The following is a 20,849-nucleotide window of genomic DNA, read 5'->3' on the forward strand; positions in this document are numbered from 1 at the left end:
CGAAAAGAGAAGGGTACAGAGAGCCTTTCTCAGGCAGAGACAGTGAACATAAAGAGATGTGATGTCCGCAGGGAGACGTTTCTGAGATCCAGGACAGGAGCTGGAGGCGGGTCGAGACTTCCTTTGAGCCGAGTACCTGTCCGTCTCTGTATTTTTCCTCTAGTTCCGATGTTCCTTCCCGGCATTTGTCTCCTCCCTCGTCTCCACCCCCTCACCCCCTCAGCGAGGTAGGAATTGGCCACCTCCACCCGGTCAGCCCCCCCAGAGCTCCGCCCCTGCCGGTGGGCCCAGCGTTAACAGCTGCACCTGCTGCGATGTACCTGCAGTCGGCACCTGTGCTAGCAGCCAATCAGCGCCAACGCCGCGGAGAGCCGCTGTCAGCAAAATCTCAACATCCAAAGCGCAACATAAATCAAACACTTTCCTGGGCAGGGAGGGAATGTCCGTGTCAGACGAGAGTTAGAGACGAGCAGCGGGCAGCAGCGCCTGGGTGCCAAGAGAAAGATCGCTGGAACCCGACCTCGGAGAAGGAAGATGTCTAATGAACTCGAGTGAGTACAGCGGAGGATGCCTGGCCTCCCAGCCTCGCCAGCACGGCCGAGTCTACCTGGGGTTCCCTGCAGGGGAAGAGCAGGGAGGCCGGCGCCAGGATTCACACGGCAATTTGTAAGGGTGAATGAATGGGCTGACGATCCTGCCCTGGCGTGTTGAGGCACGCTCAGCTCTCTATCTAGGGCTGGCTGTTTCCCTGGGAAAATAGTTTTTCTTTCTGTCTGAGTTGAGCAGTTTCGAGGAAGGGAAACACAGGGCTGGCTGAAACTGTGACTCTTGGCATGGCGTTTTGATACTCTGAAGGGGCGTTGGAAACCAGAGACACTTCAGCAGGGTGGATGCTTTCTCTCTTCTTGCCAAAAGGAACTTCTTCCAGGTGGTTCTCAGAGTTGTCTTAGGCAAAGAGTTTGGTTTCTCTAAAGATTCTTGTTTGTTGAGTTGGAGCAATCCCAAGAGAGGGTACTACATTGTAGGGGCTGAATGCATACTTTCTGAACCCAGGGTCTGTCCCTCCCAAGTTGTTCGTTCTTGAACAAGTCATTCGACTTATTCATTTTCCTCATCTGAAAAATGGGAACAAGAATGCTTTTGTAGGATTCTTAAGTGTGCTGAGAGCTGTAAAATACTTACCAAAGAACCAGGTCTGAAGCTGAGTTCAGTAAAATGTGGTCAGTTTTACCCGGAGGCAGAGGTAGTTCTAAAGCTGGGGAAGCCGAGGAGTGATTGTCGGTGAGGTCATCTGTGTTGCCTGGCAGGTGCATTCCTGCCCACATCTGGGATTCAGAATCACCGACTGGCTGCTGCTGACCTCACTCTGGGCCTCTGCTTCAGGTCCAGACTTAGAGAGGATGGGATAAGGTTAGGGTGTAGACAGGGAGCTAGTAGGAAAGGCCAGAGTCCTGGAACACCAACTTCCCTTTCCTCCCATCGTCGTAGGTGGGTAGCAGATGCAAGAGCTGAGTAGTTTTGTTCCCTCCCCTTCTCTCTCTCTCCTTGGAGCTTTTCCTCTGCAGGTTAAGAATTGAAACACTTACAGGCAGAAGAGTTGGCGGATCCTAACTGCAGACAGGATTCCATCCCACCAGCTGGCTCTTAGGTATGCCTGGCTTGGCTAGCTACACTCACTATGTTGGCCAGTCACTACGTTGCGAGCATCAGATTTATTTTTGAATGGGTTCTTGGTACAAGTGTTGACCCCAACTAAAGTAAAAGTAGAAGCACTGTGCTGGCACCTGGGTTCAAGTCCTGACTCCTCCTCTTATTACCTGAGTGACTTTGGGCAAGTCACTTTGCCCAAGCCCTAGACTTCTTACCCGTAGACTGTGACCAGTAGCAGTGCTTATAGAGTTGTTATGGGATTTTAGAACAGTGACTGCTTTAAAGTCATGTAGGAAGCATGCTAATAACATCTTTCTCACTTCATGGAGAAATGAGCGATTGGGCATTTCTGAACCCCCTTGTTTTTTATTTTCCCATACTTTGAACACACACACAACACACACACACACACACACACATGGGATACGTCCCCAGCACAACTTAGACGTGCCAATTAAAATCGCTAAGACTGCAGACAATCTATTCAGGTTGCTCCTTAGGGGGTATGTGTCCTGCAGCTGGCTTATTTGAACAGAAGGTTTTCTGCTTGTCCTTAATGGTTTGGGTTTGAAGTCAGATGAGCGGACAGCAGAGGCTTCTCCATTCCTGGAAGCCTGTACCTGAGTGTAATTGCAGGTCAACTCTGAAGGTACTATTTGTGATTACAATGGCCGACCCTGGGGGTTCAGCTGTTCCTATAGCTGGGGTCTGTGTGTGTGTGTGTGTGTGTGTTTGCGCCAAATACTTGACTTGCAAGTTCTGAGTTGCTGCTGCTACTGCTGTTGTGGCTTTGGTCTTGATGTAACCTTGCCTGGAAAAATCATGCTAGGCCAAGCAGCCATCTCCAGCTCTCAGAGAATGAACAACTTGTCGGCCCTCGGGCAGTGGTGAAAAATCAGGTTTGAATTTGCTTCAAGTCAAGTTGAATGGGTTTGCCCTCCCTGACTCTAATTTTCTCACTAGTAAAATGTGGACCTCAAGCACACCTACCTGGTAGGGAAGCACTGGGCTCTGGTGGCCCACCACCTGGCCCACTAGCCCCATTCCTAAGCCTCCAGTGGGAGGTGGGCCTGGAAAGGCCGGGCAGTGTAGTCAGAAACCAGCTCCAGGCAGCTGGTGGGTGGTGAGCACCCGGCCTTTCATGTGGTCAGGCCCAGCGCCTGGCGCCTCTGCCAGCCACCCTGGTGCTTCCAGCCCACAGCCTAGCAATACCCCGCGGCGAGAGCAGGCTGCAAGGGTGCCTGGAGCTGTGACCTTCTGGCTTCGCAGGGAAAACAGCCTGGACTTGCACACTGCCCACTCTGGGCCTGGCTAAGTGGGCTGTCAGGTACAGACCCTGGCCAAGTCTGGAGACTGTGGCTCTCTTGAGAGCCAGATCCCTGGTGACCACTGGCCTCTTTGGACTCTCCTGAGTGTCCTACAGTGTGCAAGGCTGTCCAAGACACCTGCTGAGGGATGGGGGGGGGTGGTCACCATCTTTCGTACACAGTTGGACCATCCTGGGGGCACCATGCCTCAACACCCTGGCCTCTGCATCTAGCTGCCGGGGGTTGGGGGGCTTCTGCTATTGAGAACAGAGAGTGAAGAATGGCCACAGAGGAAGGACCAAGGCTAGAGGGCTCACAGCGCTCCCCCTCCCCCACCATCCCAGTCCACAGTGCTGAAAGAGTTAACCCGGAGCGCCGCCCCGCTGCGGTTTTGTGGTCGAAACCATGATTGCCAGGAGCAAATTTTTGTCGTGCACGAGGTGTGTTATTAAAAGTCGGAGTTACGGGGCTGGTGAATGAAAAGTTAAAAGCCCTCATTAAGCTCCGGCTGTAAAACGGGGCGGAGAGGGGGCGGGGGCAAGGGTGGTGGTAGTGGTAGTAACGGCAGTGGTTGCGCATGCGCCCGACTGGGAGGCGTAGCGACCTGGTGTGGTCCAGGCCAGCTTCCCAAGCCCTGTGCAGCTAGGTTCAGACAAAAAGAGGGATAATGGCTGAGCCCGGAGACTCCCGACTGCACATTAGACACTTTAACAAGCGCTTGGTCAGCGCATCTCATTCGTCCTTCTCTGTAACCGCAAGAGGGATGGGCGTGTCAAGTGACATTGATTAGCCAAGATCTTCTGGAAGAGCTGGGGTCTCACAGGGATCCCAACCAGAGCCAAAACTTCTGTGTCTAGACATTAGGTATAAGGACGTAGATTGATTCCCTGCTTTTTGTTTTTCTGTATGTTTCCTGTTATGTATGTATGTATGTATGTATGTATGCATGTATGTGTATATATATAAGAGACAGTGCCTCTGTGTACCCTGTCTGGAACTTAGTAGCTCAGGCTGGCTGCTTTCAATCCGTGATCCTCCTGCCTCAACTTCGCCAGGGTTGGGTGCACCACCACACCCGACTCACAATTTTATATACTTGTGTTTTACAAGCCTGCATAACTTTTGAAATGAGGTAAGGGAAGAGAGAGTTATTATCTGTAAGAAATAATTAGCATTGGCTCATCCGGAGCACCATCCTCAGAATGTAGCTCAGAGCATTAGCCTGGCACGTCAAAGGCACTGGGCTCAAACCTCAGCCCCACCACTAACAGTAAATAAGGAAAAATGAGGTCCCTGGCTCATCCTCACGTGGGAACTTGGATATGCAAATTCTTAGCCCTACCCTAGATGTTCTGAATCAGAAACTCTGGGGGTGGGGCTGGCCATCATTTGTTTTAACAGGCCTTCCAGGTGATTCCGATGTGTGTTCAAGTTTTAAAAACCACTGGCCTAGAAGACCAGGTAGAGGACGTGTGGGGAAATGAGGCCACAGACCTGCTGTGTCACTGCTGAGTCAGCAGACCCAGAGGGCCGCCACCCCCCCCCCCCACCCTGCGCTTCTCCCCTCCTCCCCATGCTGCCGGGTCACACCTGTGTTTAAAGCCCAGCTCTGCTTGTGGATTGGTGACAAGCTCTTCACATCAGTTCCTGCATGTATGGAACAGTGATTTAAAAAAAAAACAAAAAACAAAAAACAAACCATCTCTCAGAGCGTGGGTGAGAAGAGCAGGGTCTGGCTGTGTCCATCAGTCAGCTCTCTTCCCTTCACCTGACTTGGCTCCCCTCTCTAGTCCATCTGCCTCCTACAAAGGCTCAGTGAGTTAAGGCACTGGTCACCAAGTCTAATGGTCTGAGTTCAAATTCTGGAGCCGGGTGGTGAAAGGAGAGGACCGCCTCCTGCAAGCTGTCCTCTGACCACACGTGACGTTGCGCAGCAGGCATGTGCATGCATGTGTGTGTGCACACAGACATACACACATGCATACATATATACGTATATATATTCATGTAAAGAGTTATTCCCTTGGGTCGTCTCAACAAGCCATTGAGAACTACGGACATAGGGGACATTGGAGAGTAGACACTGTGTCCCCAGCACTCAGCACATGCCATCCATCACAGGGTAGCCCTCGGCGAATGTTTGTTGAATGAATCAGTGAGTGAATGAAGGAAGAGGTGCAGATCTCTGATTGACAGGTAGATTTCAAATTTTTTTCCCACATGTCTATTGAACAGTAGAGAAAGAAAAAAAGTATCAGACAAGAAACCAAGAGAATAGAGCCTAAAAGAAAAAATCCCGTAATGGGGGAGAGATTCTCAAAGGGCAGAAAGCGAGTTTCTGGTATAATTATGAAATGGCATGTAATTAATTCGAACGCAGCCCGCAGTGTTATCTGGAGCCTGGCCTCCGTCAGCTTGCCCACCGGCATTCAGATGGGGAACTGGCCTGTGCCCTTGCCACTTAGCCTGGAATCTCCAAGAAGGCCGTTGGCTGCCAGGAGGAGATGACCCTCTGACAAAGGGAGGAGAAAGTGGGGTTGGGACGGCTGCTGAACGTGAGCGTTTGGGGCGGCGACACTAATGGAATAGTTCGCATCATGGCATGCTGGCGTCCGACCCGCTCTGTCTCACCGCATCCTTCACTAGTGTTACTTCCTGGACTCTCTGTGAAAATGAAAGACCACGAGTAGAAATTCTTTAGCTGGCGCTTGGTACTTCACGGTTCCCGGATGAATGGTTCCTATCATCACATTTTGGTGAGGTCTCACTCTCTTCTTCCCACAAAGGTACAGAGATGTCAGGTTGCTTGCTGAAAGACACACACACAGCAAAGGCAAGACTGGAACCCAGGTCCAAATAGCACTGGGGCACACCCCTCCAGCCAGATAGGCCTGCTGCCTCATTCAAACCGGGGCCACCACACATTCTTGTCCTGTACCCCACCATTTCCCCTAGTGAGAGCACCCCAGAGAGACCCCTGTTTCATGTGGACAAGGCATATTTCACAACACGAAAACCAGAAAACCAGATGGACCGCTGGGAAGCACCAGAACCCTGGGGCGCCCCTGTCATACTCAGGAACACCTTGCGTGGGGCTGGCTGAAAAATGATTTCGCTGTGAGCCGTCATTGCAGGGCGTCCCTGTGGGTGACTGGGAGTGTGATTGATTACTGCTGATGAAGCTGGGTGGCTCACAGCTGGGCTTGGCAAGTCACTAGCTGGGTGTATCTGGGTGTCAACACCCAGCTCAGGTGGCCCCTGGGCCTCTTCCTCCTTAGGCTTAGGGAACTGGAACCCAGCTTGCCCAATCTAGGTACGTCCATGAGGCTTGAGGTTGCCCCCTTTGGCGGTGGCCTTCTTCCCATTCTGCTAAATGCACACCCCTAGATTACTGAGATGCCTGTAACATGTACGGTTATAGACCTCAGAGGTGGATGGGTTGCTTCAAGACTCCTGAGGCGTGTTGTGTGTTTTTAGGTCCCCACTTCATTGGGACTTCATGTCTAAGGTCTGCCAATACCCAGAATTGCCGGGATTCTAACAGAAGGAAACGGGCAGTGTCTACTTAGTCTCCCTGGGGATCTGAAGTGGTTCCGTCCCAACGCAGCAGCCACTGTGAGTCAGGGCACGGCTGGGATAAAACCTTGCTTCTCCACTCTCAGTTTCCTCCATGGTGGAGCGAGCTCAAGTCAAGGCATGAGGCTGACTGGACAGGAGACAGCTGATAGTGCACCCTTCCCATGCCAGGGAAAGGTGTCTCTACCTGCCTTGTGCTACATACACACACACACACACACACACACACACACACACATACACACACACACATATACCCGCCTGAAGGTTTGCACATCCCTGCTGACCAGTAACAGAGGCCTTAACAGTCAGGCCTAGGAGCCAGGCCAGGCCTGGGGAGCTCCTCCCTCTTGCCCAGCTTTCCAGCTCTCTCTCTCTGGTGGAAAAGAAGGGATGAGAGGCTCTGGGATGGTAGCTTTGTGAAGGCTCTTGATGTGGCACGTTGGCGACCTCAGTTTCAGGCCTGATGTGTCAGTACCGGTGGCCTTACATGGATCAGTAGCCCTGTCCATGGGTGTGTTCCATGCTATCAAATTGGGCCAGTCATAGCATCCCTCCCTACCTTACAGGCATATTGCAGGACCTCAGATATGACAGATGGATGACGGGTATGTGCTGAAAAAAAACACACACACTATGCAAATGAAAGGGATTATCAAATCCTGGACTCAAGGTTCCTCTCCCATCAGTTGGCCTTCCTTTTCCTTGAGTCAAGATAATACACACAAAGCACCAGCCTCACACCCAGCACACAGCAGGGCCAACCCAGGCTGAGACCTTGCCCTTGGTTCTCAGTTGGAAGGTCTCAGGTCCTCCCCACCCATCTTCTCCCTGTACCCTGCGCCTCTTTCTCACTAAACATCCATCATTACCTCCCCAGGGTTCAAGCAGCTCCCAGGACCTCTGCCTTCTTCACCACTTTCTTTGCCTATTTGATATTGGCTGGCTGTCTTGTCTTTATCCTCCATGATGACAAGGAGAACCCTGTCTTGCTGTCCCTAGGGCAGGGGCCAGACCACGGCAGTAACTTGACAGATGTACTAAAGTGACTTGAGACACCACACAAAAACGCAAACCATAGGTTTTGCTTCCCTCCTCCATCCCTGGGTGTAAAGGGGGCTTATCACGGAGTTCCCAGGCCAGGTTCCCAGGTCACCTCCTGTCTGCATTGTCTACTTTAGGTTCCCAGGTCACCTCCTGTCTCCCTTGTCTATTTCAGTGTCTTTAAAGTAGTACTGATAACCACCATGTGTGTTGGGAGACTCTGCCAGATAAGGACTTCGAAAAGCCAGGCAAGGGGTTATTACACTGTCTCCCTCATCTTTTGACTGGAGCTGGTTCACAGCCCAGGGCTTGTGATCATCCAGGGACCTCAGGCAGTCTCCCCTTCACTTTCATTCTGGAGTACCGGGGTGACGATGATGATGAGGGCCCATTTCCAGTGCCATTATTGTTGGCAGGCTCATAAGCACATTTCTTATGCTAATGCATGTAATTCTCCTAACAACCCAGGAGAGATTACCTCTGCTGTAGACACCCTGGGTGACTCTCGGTGATAGCGCTGTGTTCTCATTAATATTCTTCCCAGCATTTATCTCGAACTAAAATTAACTCACCTGCCTGTTTATAGTCTGTCAGCTCCAATTAGACAAAAAGTTCCATGGGAGCCGAGCCTTATCTGCCTTGGACTTGGCTGATTTCCCAGGGCCTGGAAGAGCCCTTGACTGGCACATGAGAAACATTCTATAGACCCATTTAACAGATGAGGAAATTGGCCAAGAAGGTTAGGTACCTTCCTTCCTCCCTCAAGAACACACAGCTCCCCAACTCACGAGCTTATACTTCTTCTTCTCATGGTGCACCGGGCTCTCTAAGCTGCACCCTGATAAGGTCTGAGGTCATCACAAATGTGGCCCAAGGACAAGTCCTTTCCTGACTAGCTCTCCTGTTTTCTGTCTTGGACAGAGACAGCAACTGAGAATCCGGGCAGAACCTAAGGAAGGTGACCTCATAGGATGGGTATCACCCAGCTTCCCCTTTGTTCTGAGCCGCCACTCACGAGAAGGGCGAATTCCTTCTTGGAAGCCTTTTCCCATTGCACCCGTAGCAGCTCCTTCAATGTCTGGCTCTGCCTCACCCTCTGGGTCCTCGGTTCTTGTGGTCTTTCAAAGAGCACAAAGCCCAGGTCCTGGCTTCAGGATTTGGCACCGAACTCTGCTGACCTTATGCACAGTCAAGGCTTCCAGGGAGCAAACTGCTTAGCCTTGAAGTGTGAGGTCAGCTGGTGGCAAAAGTGGGCATGGGCACCGGGACTCCAGGACTCTCAGCTCCTGCCCAGGGACCCTTCTGTTGTTGTCTCACCTGTTCGTGCCCTCTGCTTGTGTGGGTGAGAAATTCCTCTGCACCTTGTGGAGAGCTGGTTCAGTGTATTCCAGAGAAGGGAAATTTCCAGACTAGGAAAGGTTTCTAGAGAGGAGGTGAGTGGGGGCTGTGAACTGATACTTGGAGTCCAGGCAAGAGGTCGGAGTTCAAGTTGAGCCGCCAGCACTTCCTGGCTGAGAGACTCCTAGAAGATGGTGATCGAGTCTCTGTTTCTCCTTCTGTCAAAGGGAATAGTGGCGTTTGTGTCTCGGGACCGTGGTGTGTGACAGACGAGGTGCCACGCAGAAACAGTTAGCATGGTGTCTGCCTATGGTAGATGCTTAAGACACTTGAGGGGCTTGTTTATCAAGGAATAAGATTTGGGGATCCAGAGGGAAGTATTGGAGACACTTGTAGCCCAGGAAGACTCCCATGTGGAAACTGTTCTTTTGTTTTGAGTTATGACCCTATTTTTTAATACATATTTTATTTAAAAAGGGTCAGAAAATGGATAGTCCTACAAAACTGAGACTGGCCATTTCTTAGTCAGTAGACCAGGAGTGGTATCCCAGATCCGTGTGTGACCAAGTCACTAACACAGCAGCCTCTCTGCATCTAGCTCCAAGCCAACTTTAAACATTAGTGCGGTATGCATACATTAGGCGCTCCTTATGTGCCAACAGGGCGTTTGTGCACTGAGCATTAATGTGCCAGGCAGGGCTCTCAGCATCTTCTCAAGTGTGAATCAATGTACTGAGTCTGCATAATCCTACATTTATGATCCTTATTCATAAATGAGAAACGCTGTGAGCTCTGGCAGGCCTTGCTGACCAGTAGAGGAACAGGGAAGGTAGGGTCCCTCAGATATCCGCTGCTTGTCCCATGCCAGCTTAGTCAGGGAGTTCCCTATAGCCTGGGGCCTGGCAGGAGCAGGGGCTCGTTCAGTAGGTTCCTCGAAACCCCAGGCTTGGGGGGCAGTGGGGGGGTACTTCACACCCCTCTGTCTCGAGGCCTCTTCATGCTCCTGAAGCCGGAAGGTTTCTGTCATTTCCTTTTCCTGTGCCAGTTCCTTCTGCCTCCCTCTCATGGTCCCATACCCCATACCTTGGGACCCTGTGGGACGGTAGACACTACCCTGGGAACCGCAGAACTGTCCCTGAGGTCCCCACTGCCTGGGCCCAGCTTGCCTGATGATTCCACTTCTAAGTGAAAGTCTGTACCTGAACCTTGAGCAGCAAGCTGTGTACTTCCTGCAAGTGGCTTCCGCCACCCACCCCTTGGTCTGGCACAATGCCTACAACTCCAGCACCAGCCTCCTGCTCTGGTAAAGACTTGGGTCAGGACAGAGCAGTGTAGCTAGTGGAAAACATGCGTCTTGAGAGCCAGATGAGCCCGAGCTGAAATCCTGGATGTGGACTGGGGATGCACCACGGTGCGTGGGGTGCTTGCCTACCACGCACGAAGCCCTGGGTTCAGTCCCCAGCACTGCATAAACCAGGTGTAGTGGTGCACGCCTGTAATCCCAGCATTTAGGAAGTGAATAAAGAGGATTAGAAACTGAAGGTCATCCCCAGCTAAACCCCTAGTGAGTTTAAGGCTAACCTGAGCTACACAAAACCCTCTCTAAATAATAATAATCCTGGTTGGGTGGTTGACTGGCTGGCTGATTGTTGGCATTTTCTTTTTGTCTCCGAGTCTTCAGTTCCTACATCTGTTGGGTGAAGCAAGGTCATCTCTGTGTAGTATCTTGTAATGGGCAGAGCTGCTAAGTGGGGACAGTCCAGACGCTGTGTTTTATGGCATCTGACACTGTTCCTATGATGCTAGCAGGGTGAGTCAGTCGGGCTCAGGTGACCCTTATAGAAGGGGAACCTCTGGGACACCAACACACCCGAACATCCCACTTTATCTTTGAGCTGGGCAGCCATCCCTTCCCTTGCCACTTCTTCCCTATGCCCTGTGTCCTACAACAGTCACGAGAGATTTGCAGGTGACTGCAGAGGCACATTCCCAGTCATTCTGTAAGTGTGGTCCCCGGGTTAGCGCCGCAGTAGCAGCAGCGGCGGCGGCAGCAGCAGCAGCAACAGCAACAAGGACGTTGTTAGATGGGATGTTCACATTCTCAGCTACTCCAGACAGAAGGGATCAGAAACCATGGGCTGGGGATGTAGGTCAGTTAGGAGAGTGCTTGCCCAGCGTGGTGAAGCCCTGGGTTCTAGCCTCAACAACACATGAACTAAGCATGGCGGCACACACCTGTAATCCCGGGAGGTGGAGGCAGAAGAGCAGATGTTGAAGGCCATCCTTGTCTACACAAGTTTGAGGCCAGCCTGGGCTATGTGAGACCCTGTCTCAAATCAAAATATTCTTGGGGTAGCAGTTGTGTTTTAACTGACTGGACTTGCTGTCCCTGGTTCAAGTGTGAGAACATGAGGTCACCCCAGGACTGGGATCCTGGAATGCTCCTCCACTCTCTAAGCGGTTTCCTCTGCGAATGGAAACAGCAGCTATGCCTCACCTGAGGGGATACTGTATGAACCATGCTTGGGCTCAGTGCCCGATCATGGCCAGAGCACAACAAAGACAAGAAATCACTGTCTTTTGTTTTTGAAACAGGGTCTCAATCTGTAGCCCAGGCTGGCCTGGAATTGCAATTCTCCTGCCTCAGCCTCCTCAGTACTAAGATTGTAAGTTTGCACCTCCCCCTCCCATCCCCTACTAGAGATTAATTTTGCAATTTTGTTCTCTCTGTGCCTCCATCCCTTTCCTCAAACCCATACATACTGTTTGTTCCTGGGCTATAATCCCATGTATTTATCTAGGTGTCTTGGGACAGTGCCAGGGTCCCCCTGCCTTTGTGGAACTTCTCAGAGGCCAGCACTATGGTCCTTGTGCCAAAGATGAGTGCATCAGACCCCAGGTCTGCAGCTTCTGCATTGCAGATCAATTTGGCATTGGTCTATAACTGAGGTTTACTGCCCCGTTGGTCTGTATCTGAGGCTCACTGTTCCCATTGGTCTGTATCTGAGGCTCACCACCCCATTGGTCTGTATCTGAGGCTCACCACCCCATTGGTCTGTATCTGAGGCTCACTGCCCCCACTGGTCTGTATCTGAGGCTCACCGCCCCATTGGTCTGTATCTGAGGCTCACTGCCCCATTGATCTGTATCTGAGGCTCACTGCCCCACTGGTCTGTATCTGAGGCTTGCTGTCCCCATTGGTCTGTATCTGAGGCTCATCGCCCCATTGGTCAGTATCTGAGGCTCATCGTCCCATTAATCTGTATCTGAGGCTCACCGCCCCATTGGTCTGTATCTGAGGCTCACTGCCCCATTGATCTGTATCTGAGGCTCACTGCCCCACTGGTCTGTATCTGAGGCTTGCTGTCCCCATTGGTCTGTATCTGAGGCTCATCGTCCCATTAATCTGTATCTGAGGCTCATCGCCCCATTGATCTGTATCTGAGGCTCACTGCCCCACTGGTCTGTATCTGAGGTTCACTGCCCCACTGGTCTGTATCTGAGGTTCACTGCCCCACTGGTCTGTATCTGAGGCTCATTGCCTAAGGTGGCAGAGGAGGAAGTCTTGCGTTCCTAGGGCTGGCACCTCCTGGCAGTGGCAGGAGCTGTGTCTTTGGGACCTTCCTCCGAACTTAGAAGAGATAATCCTATATATGTGCTTGTGTTTGCATATGCATGTATATTTGTACACATTTGTACACATGTTTGTGCATGTGCTGGTGTACATGTATATGTGCATGTGTACGTACACACATGTGGAGGTCAGATGACAACTCTATCAGTTGTTCCTCACACACTCTCCATCTTGCGTATTTTTGAGACTGGTCTTACCTAGAATTCACCATCTAGGCTAGATTACCTGGCTAGTGAGTCCCAGGGACCTTCCTGTCGTCCCTGCTTCCCCAATGCTGGGATAACAAGAGCACATGACTGCTTCTGGCTTTTTTTTTTTTAACCTAAGGACCAAACTCAGCTCTCCATGCTTGTATGACAAGCACTTTACCAACTCTCAATCCTCAAGTGACCCTCCTTATCTGCCTGCAGTTTCAGGTCCGTGCGGCTGCTGAAGAATGACCCTGTGAGCTTCCAGAAGTTTTCCTACACTAACGAGGATGAGGCCTGGAAGACGTACCTGGAGAACCCTTTGACGGCCGCCACGAAAGCCATGATGAGGGTTAATGGGGACGACGAGAGCGTTGCAGCCCTGAGCTTCCTCTATGACTACTACATGGTACGCTTGCCACCTCAGGCTGCGCACCCGTTTGTGTCTCTGCTGTCGAGCATCAGGGTTAGCAGCCCCTCCACCCTGGATCTCTGCAAATGGCATTTCCCTTTTCCTGATTAAGCCCTATTGTCCGCCTGGGCCTCAGCCCAAATGCCACCCCGTTTTCTCATGGTGTAGGGAGTGGGGAGTTTCTCCTGGATCTCCGGTTTGTATCACCAGCTCCTTCTATCTTCGCTATCCTCTCCCCTTTCCTTCCGAACACTGTGTGCCCACACATTTCCGTCTCCCTACCAGACAGCTCCTGAAGAGTGGGCACACAGCATGACCATTGCCGGAGCCCCAGGAGCCCACACAACCCGCCACCTGGTGGACAGCGGTTATCGGTGGAAAGAGTCCTGGCTTGGCCAAGCACACTTCATCCCAACCTTCCCCACTGGCCATCCTTCCTGCCCTGTCCCTTGGATCATCCTAACCTCCCACCATCCTCACCCACTGTTCTAACCCCATCACCTGCAGCAGGTCTCTCCTTTTCCTGAGCGTCTTTCTGTCCTTCCTGCCTCTGCCACCATGCTGTCTTTTCTTGTCCCTTGGGCCTTGGTTTTGACTCTGGTGACTGTTGGTTCTCAAGCATGGGCATCGGGCCCTTTCACCTCTGAACCTGTCATCAGTCACAAAGATGAACTCACAGCAGCACATCACCACATCACCACCTCCGGTGCCTGTGCCAGGCAATGCTCATAGAGCACAGCCTGCATCCTCACAGAGCATCCGTGAGGCCTCAGTGGTTTGCTAACCCAGAGCTCCAGGCAGCTCTGCCTGTCTGAGTCTCTGAACTGACACAGACAGCGATGCTGTCTTGCACTGGGAGATGGCTCCAATGGATCTGCCTGGATCTGCTGGTCCTGGATCTGAGCATTAAAGCCACCTTGTGCAAGGGTGGGAGGTGGGGGTGTTCGTCCACCCTAATGTGGGGAGGAAGGTGAATTCTTCTCATGACTTCAGAGGCCCGGGAAGGCCAAAGTATGTGGTTCCGGACAGGAAAGGCCCCAGGCTGTCTCTGGTCCTCATCCTAAGAGAGCATGGCTCCCCTGCCTGCTGTCTCCCCACAGACTGGTGGTCTCTGGATCATGTCTAGCTCAGGCCAACAGGAGGGAATATGAATGGTTACCCCAGCTCAAGGCCGTGATGGAAGCCAGAATTTTCCATCCATCTTCAGAGCCCAGCCTGGGGTTCACAGGGTGAGGCTGGATTGTAAAATAAAAATCCCAGTGCAAGAGGCTGCTTCCAGAACTGTGCCTTCACCCCTCGACCCTGCCCTGAACACCTACAGTTCTCTTCAGGGCTGATTGTGTTTTTACACGTGAGGCTAAGAGATCCAGAGGGGTTAAGTACCTTGCCCAAAGACACACAGCCAACATGTGGTATATCTATGAAAGGAATCCCTGCACTGCTTGCAGAAGAGTCTCTGGCCCTTGGTCTCCCCACCTAGGGCATAGCAATGGTGTTGACAGGAGCTCAGGGTGGTGAGAGAAGTGAAATCAGAAAGCATTTTGTACAGGGTCTCACTTATACAAAGTGTTCTTTTTTAAAAGGGCCACTGTCATTTTCTATTAATCCATAGCTTTAGAATTTCTTTTTTTTATTAATTTATAAAAGTTTCCACTTCCACCCCTCCTCCCAATACCCTCCCACTCCCCCCACTCCCTCTCTTCCTCCCTCTCCAGCCCTAAGAGCAGTCAGGGTTTCCTGCCCTGTGGGAAGTTCAAGTTCGTCCCCCCTCCCTCCAGGCCTAGGAAGGTGTGCATCCAAACAGACTAGGGTCCCAAAAAGCCAGTACATGCAGAAGAAACAAGTCCCAGTGCCATTATCAATGGCTTCTCAGACAGTCCCCGTGTCAGCCACATTCAGAGAATCCGGCCACATTCAAAGAATCCGGTTTGATCACGTGCTTGTTCAGTCCCAGTCCAGCTGGCCTTGGTGAGCTCTCATTAGATCAGTCCCCTTGTATCAGTGGGTGAACGCACTCCTCACGGTCCTGCCTTCCTTGTTTATGTTCTCCCTCCTTCTGCTCCTCATTTGGACCTTGGGGACTCAGTCCAGTGCTCCAATGTGGGTCTTTGTCTCAATCTCCATCCATCATCGGATGAAGGTTCCCTCTGATCCTGCCTTCCTTGCTCACGTTCTCCCTCCTTCTGCTTCTCATTTGGACCTAGGGAGTTAAGTCCAGTGTTCCAGTGTGGGTCTCTGTCTCTATTCCCATCCATCGCCAGATGAAGGTTCCCTCCGATGGATGTCTGCTAGAGGATCAGTGCCCTTTGCTGGCCAGGAGTGTCGCTGAGCTGACACCGGGCCTACCTATCCTCAGGCAGGGTATTGAAACACAGGAACTGCCTCCTGCCCGGATGCACTTACCGCTTTAGAATTTCTTGAAGGAGGTATTATAACCCACTATTTAACATTTGAAGAAATCAAGTCTCAGAGAGGTGTAGTCATTTATCCAAAGTCACAGCGCCACCCGGTCAGCCAGGCTAGTCTGCCTCCCACTCCCATGCTCTCAGCTGGAAAACTCAGAGAAGCGCTTTCCATCCTGCAGCTTGGGGCTGGGTGTCAGTGACCAGCCTGAACAACTACTTGATTTTTCTCCCAAGCACGCCAGGGCCTGGCCTCAGCCCCTGGAGGGTGGGAAGCTCCAAATAGCCAGGTCCCAGCTGAGAGTGACCCATCAATCTTTCTTTCTTCTCCTCCCAGGGTCCCAAGGACAAGCGGGTACTGTCCTCCAGCACCGGTGGCCGGAATGATCAAGGAAAGAAGTAAGGCTTCTCAAGGCCACCTCTGCCTCTTTAGACCCTTAACTGCCCTGCTCTGTTGAGGACCCCCAAATGCAGGCTGGTCTGCCTTTTGAGCATAGGGGTGCAGTGCTGGGACCCACAGTACCTCTTGGAACTCCTGTATTTTAACTTCCTTTAAGACGAGAAGAAAGGTTGGGTGGTGGAGCACACCTTTAATTCCAGCACTCAGGAGGCAGAAGCAGGCAGATTTCTGTGAGTTCAAGGTCAGCCTAGTTTACAAGAGCTAGTTCCAGGACAGCTAGGAAACCCTGTCTCAAAAAAAAAAAAACAAAAAACAAACAAACAAAAAAAAACATAAAAACAAAAGACCAGAAGAAAACAGTGTACAATCCAGACTGCAGTCTACCTGTCTTTATGTTGGTACAATAGGGAGGTTTCAGAACAACTGCTACCTAGCTGGTAGTGCATCTCAGTGGACAGAGTGCTTGTGGACCATGCATGAGGCCCTGGGTTCAATGCCCAGCACCAGATACATTAGTGGATGCCCTCATGCCTGACATCTCTGCATTTGAGAGGTGGAGGTTGGAGAATCAGGAATTCAAGGTAATTGTGAATTTAAGTGAATTTAAGGCTAGCCTGGGCTATGTGAGACCCCCATCTCAAAAAAAAAATCTGATGATATCAGCAGAAGAGTTTTGCTAAGTTATAATAAAACTGTGCTTTAACACATATAAACACACACACACACACACACACACACACACACACACACCAGATCCCAGATACCCATACCATGTGGGCTGGCGTTTACTGAAAACATACTTCAAAGCCACAGCAGTGGGATAGCCTCAGAGGACAGCTTTTCTGTCTAGGCTCCAAACCCTCCTCCAAGGGGTCAGCTGACTCCTGGGCATCTATCCCCAGCCTCCGGCCTTTGCCTGGCATCCTTGCCTATTAGGTTGATCTTATTGAGGTGGCCTGTGGCTTCAGAGTCCTGCTTAGAGTCTAGCTCCTCACATGCTGGGAGGGCCTAAACCTTCCCCGGGGTCACCATCATCCATCCAGCCTGCAGAGCAGGCGTGTGCTCACTTCTGCCATCTCTCCCCCAGGTTCTACCACAGCATGGACTATGAGCCAGATCTTGCCCCCCTCGAGAGCCCCACGCACCTCATGAAATTTTTGACAGAGAACGTGTCAGGAAGTCCAGACTACACAGACCACCTCAAGAAGAACAGCCTAGTAGGCTTGGAGGGGGCTTTACAGACTCCCGGAAAGACCGCTACCCTCCCCCCAGGTCCAAGCAAACTGGAAGCCAGCTCCATGGACAGCTACCTCTTGCCCACCAGTGAGATATATGACAACGGCTCCCTCAACTCCCTATTCGAGAGCATTCATGGGGTTCCACCCGCACAGCGCTGGCAGCCAGATAGCACCTTCAAAGATGACCCACAGGAGGTGAGGGCCTGCCCCTGAGCCCCTCCCAGCACCCTGATACGTATGTGTGCACGCACATAAGGAGAGAAGACAGTATGAAGGTCAGAGCTGTGTGATCGATGGGACAAAGTTCTAGACCTAAGGCTGGGCTGCCGCATACTGCTGTCCAAGTTATATAAAGCACAGCCTGAGCCGGGCGGTGGTGGCGCATGCCTTTAATCCCAACACTCGGGAGGCAGAGGCAGGCGGATCTCTGTGAGTTCAAGGCTAGCCTGGGATACAAGAGCTAGTTCCAGGACATTCTCCAAAAGCTACAGAAGAAACCCTGTCTAGAAAAACCAAACAAAAACAAAAACAAAAAAAGCACAGCCTGCATGTCTGTGTATGTGCAGCCCTGGGCTGACCCCCTGCAGCCTGAATGTGCTCATTTATTCTCTTGTGGTTGTTTCTCTGTAGTCGCTGCTCTTCCCCGACATCCTGAAAACATCCCCAGAGCCCCCATGTCCAGAGGATTATCCTAGCCTCAAGAGGTAACTTGATTTCCTGGGACCTTTGGTCATTTGGGCAGGATGCTGAAGACAACTCCAAAGTATCTGTAGAACATACTGGGCATTCATAGCCTGTTTCTGGGCAGGGGGCTCTAAGCTCAGCCCCCTGTTAGAAAGAAACATACCTGTAACCTCATCCCTTGAGAGGCAGAAACAAGAGGATTGCTGTGAGCTTGAAGTCAATGTGGGCTTCATAGTGAGTTTGAGACCAGCCTGGACTATATATTTAGTTCCTGGCAAGTTTGAGCTACATAGTAAGACCATGTCTCAACCCTCCCAGTACAAAGAAAACTGAGGCTTGGTTGTCCTTAGTCATCCATGGCTTTATCCCCACTCTGGCTCTCTCTAATTTTCTTTGGACCTCCTTTATTCAGCTAGAATGGGACCCAACAGAGCTATTAAATAGACCCTCCCAGGACAGGAAAATGGCAGGTCACACATCAAGCCTGCCACAGACGCAGGTCCCTGCCCTATGCTCCCAGGACACCCCTGCCTGGAGCCTGCCTCACCACCCTCCTGCTCTCCACAGTGACTTTGAGTACACCCTGGGTTCCCCCAAAGCCATTCACATCAAAGCAGGAGAGTCACCCATGGCCTACCTCAACAAGGGTCAGTTCTACCCTGTCACCCTGCGCACCCCAGCGGGAGGTAAAGGCCTCGCTCTGTCTTCCAGCAAAGTCAAGGTGTGTGGGGCAGCTCGGGGAGGGGGCGCTGGTGACCCTCTGCCATGCTCTGGGAGAGAGCCTGGCGCCTGGGCCTTCAGACCCAGTGACATGGCCACTGCACTTGCAGAGCGTGGTGATGGTCGTGTTCGATAACGACAAGGTCCCGGTAGAGCAGTTGCGCTTCTGGAGGCACTGGCATTCCCGGCAGCCCACCGCCAAGCAGAGAGTCATCGACGTGGGTGAGCATGAGCCCCGTGCCCTTCCCCCTGCGCCCCTTCCCTCTCCTAAGGGCACAGTGCAGGAGACAGCATCCTCTGATGGATGCAGCAGCCCCCCTTTCCTGTTTTGCTCTGGGATAGACAGGACACGGGACCCCGATGGTGCTGGTGAATAGGCCCTGTGATGTTGACCACCATGGGGAATAGCGGTGGGGCTGACCTGGGAACTCAGCTTACCTAGCATGCAGGAAGCCCTGGATTGTATCCACAGCATGACATGGTGGTACAGACTTGTTATTCCTGCACTTGGGAAGTAGAAATTTAAGGTCGTCTTGACTACAAAGTTCAAAGTCAGACTGGGGCTACACAAGACTCTGTCTAAAAAAAAAAAAAAGAAAAGAAAAGAAAAGAAAAGAGGGTGGCTGTAGACTGGGACCCTTGTCCTTGGAACACTCCCACGTGGCTCCATTCTTTCTTCCTGCCCTTATGATATGTCCCCTCCTTCCTTCATTTTATCCAGTTGTCAATGGTGGCCAGCTGCCTGACTGTGTAGAGGTGGGAGACAATTCAAGGACTTGGCTGAGAGGCTGGACAAAGTGGGCTCCTTTCTCAGGCTTTCCTTAGCTGTGTGACCTTAAGCAAGAAACCCAGCCTCTCTGAGCCTTACTTTCTTCCTGTGTAAACTGACCCTTCAGAGGGTGAGGAGGATTTGCCGAGTTGTATCTTTATCACGCATAAATGACAGCTGCCAGGATCCCGCCTCCGACCCCTGCTGCCCTACTCTGTGCCCCTTGCCATGCTGTCCCCGATACATTACCTCACACTCCTCAGGGGAGCCTCTATGGCACAGTTGGGGGGTCGGGCACATGGCCTTGCCTGGAGTAAGGTGCAGTCCACAGTGTCCCCTTCCCACAGCACCTTGTCTCTTTCCCGCTGACCTTCTGGTCTCTTGCACTTCCAGCCGACTGTAAAGAAAACTTCAACACAGTTCAGCACATCGAGGAGGTGGCCTATAACGCGCTGTCCTTTGTGTGGAATGTCAATGAGGAGGCCAAGGTCAGTGTGGGCTTGGGTGGAGTGACCGTGCCTGGGAAGGGTTTGAGGGGCCCCAGGGTGGTGCTGTCCACTGTAATGAGCCTCCGAGGGGTGGTGGCAGTCATGGGCATCACAGGCCGACAAGCTGGGCTGCACCCAGCCCTTCTGCTCTGAAGCCATGTCACTTTGTTAAGCTTATAGCCCCAACTAACTGGTTGTAGTGGGGATCATGTGACCTTGCCAGATGTCAGTTCATCAACTCAGCCTGCCTATTCATCAGATGAGATAACTGAGCCTCACAGGAAGGGGCGCCAAGGCCTTGGGAGCATGCTGGCTCTGAAGTGGCAGGGGAGGGCTTGATCCCAGACGTCAACTTCTTAGAGCCTGTGGGTAGCGGTGAGCTCCCGTTCCCACATTTAAGAGGCTAGAACAAGACACAGCCACGGGGTCTGTCGGATGAGAAGCCAGGGAGAGGGAGCCCTACTGACTTCCTTCATGGGAGCTTGAACCCCAAGCATTCTTCCCACCTGGGTGGAGGAGCCCATTACCAGCTAGGCACTTACAACTTTTCTGTGCAGAGGGCTGTGCTGTAGAAAGGGCACCAGCCTGGCCCTCGGGGTGGGGTTCGGGTGATCTCTCTCCAGTCTGTCCTTCCACACCCAGAACAGGCTCACTACACCCACTGGGCCTGGGACCTCTCATCCCAAAGGCATCTGTGGACCCCTTCCTCCCCTGGGGGACATAGAGAAAATATGGAGACAGGCAGGGCCCAGCTGGGGTTGTTATTCAAACAGAGCTAGGGGCTAGAGGAGGAGCCTGCCAATCAGGGGAGGTGGGAGAGTTTCTTGGGAAGGGGGGGGATGAGCCAGAGAGGTGGGAGAGTTTCATGGGAAGGGGGGTGGGTTTCAGTGGGGATTTTTCTCACAGCCTTCATTCCCCCAGGCCTGGGTCTCCGTGCTCCATGGGAGCTGGTGGAAGCTGTAGCACAGCTGGGTTGGGTGAGGGGAGCTCCCCCAGACC

The 20,849-nt window shown here is 52.1% G+C and overlaps 1 protein-coding gene across 3 annotated transcripts in view; it reads left to right on the forward strand.

Moving 5' to 3' along the window:
- Positions 1–308: 308 nt before the first annotated feature.
- Positions 309–20,849, forward strand: part of Grhl3 (grainyhead like transcription factor 3) — a 32,708-nt gene continuing 12,167 nt past the window's right edge. Inside the window, exons 1-9 of one of the 3 annotated variants that reach the window (XM_085690501.2) lie at positions 309–551; positions 1,566–1,648; positions 12,960–13,146; positions 15,889–15,950; positions 17,039–17,384; positions 17,820–17,893; positions 18,441–18,594; positions 18,704–18,815; positions 19,756–19,850. In XM_085690501.2, coding sequence (XP_085546627.1) covers positions 13,081–13,146; positions 15,889–15,950; positions 17,039–17,384; positions 17,820–17,893; positions 18,441–18,594; positions 18,704–18,815; positions 19,756–19,850 — 909 coding nt within the window. In that variant the 5' untranslated portion in view covers positions 309–551; positions 1,566–1,648; positions 12,960–13,080. The remainder of the gene's footprint in view (positions 552–1,565; positions 1,649–12,959; positions 13,147–15,888; positions 15,951–17,038; positions 17,385–17,819; positions 17,894–18,440; positions 18,595–18,703; positions 18,816–19,755; positions 19,851–20,849) is intronic. The other 2 variants (XM_085690499.2, XM_085690500.2) reach the window with 2 other exon arrangements.

Source organism: Myodes glareolus, chromosome 6, assembly GCF_982192425.1.
Source record: "Myodes glareolus chromosome 6, mMyoGla1.1, whole genome shotgun sequence".
Lineage (NCBI taxonomy): Eukaryota > Metazoa > Chordata > Mammalia > Rodentia > Cricetidae > Myodes > Myodes glareolus.